Below are 514 nucleotides of genomic sequence, written 5' to 3'. Positions count from 1 at the left end.
TCCGGAACGAGTGATTGCTGCCCTCGGCTAGGTCTACGAGCAGGTCGTCCTCTTCGGCCGCCTCTTCCACCGTATCGAGCTCCTCGAGATCAAAGTTAGCCCGCTCCCGCGCCGTGAACTTTTCCTTGGTGATCGAGGCCGCCGCCTGCCGCCACCATGCGACCTTGAACACGGGCACCTCGGCGCGCGCGCAGGCACGGCTGAGGCACTTGGAGACCGTCTCGTCCTGCCAGACCGTGCCGTCGATCTTGGAGAACAGGTACGGCGATAAGAGAGCGTTAGGCCGAGCCTGCCGTAGGAACACGAGCCGTAGCGGCTGCACGACCGCTAGGAACGTCAGCACGAGCTCGGCGATCGCGGCCGGCACGAACCGGATATTATCCCCGTCCTTGCCGGTCTGCTCGGCGCTCTTGCGGTACCGTACGTGGATCATCAGCATCTTCTCCCAGATCAGCATACTCCGGCGCCGCGTGCTACTATTAGTAACGGTGATCGACAGGAACTCGGGCGCCCG

The 514-nt window shown here is 63.4% G+C and overlaps 1 protein-coding gene across 1 annotated transcript; it reads right to left on the bottom strand.

The window, feature by feature from the left end:
• J7T54_001402 (uncharacterized protein) lies at nt 1-473 on the bottom strand (the record flags this gene model as incomplete). Its single annotated transcript, XM_051510768.1, has 1 exon — nt 1-473. A coding segment is annotated over one exon (473 nt), but the record flags the coding sequence as incomplete, so codon positions are not given.
• Nucleotides 474-514: the final 41 nt, after the last annotated feature.

The sequence above is a fragment of the Emericellopsis cladophorae genome, assembly GCF_022114955.1.
Source record: "Emericellopsis cladophorae strain MUM 19.33 chromosome Unknown NODE_302_length_514_cov_391_183066, whole genome shotgun sequence".
Classification (NCBI taxonomy): Eukaryota; Fungi; Ascomycota; class Sordariomycetes; order Hypocreales; family Bionectriaceae; genus Emericellopsis; species Emericellopsis cladophorae.
This window is presented reverse-complemented; position numbering and strand designations above follow the sequence as displayed.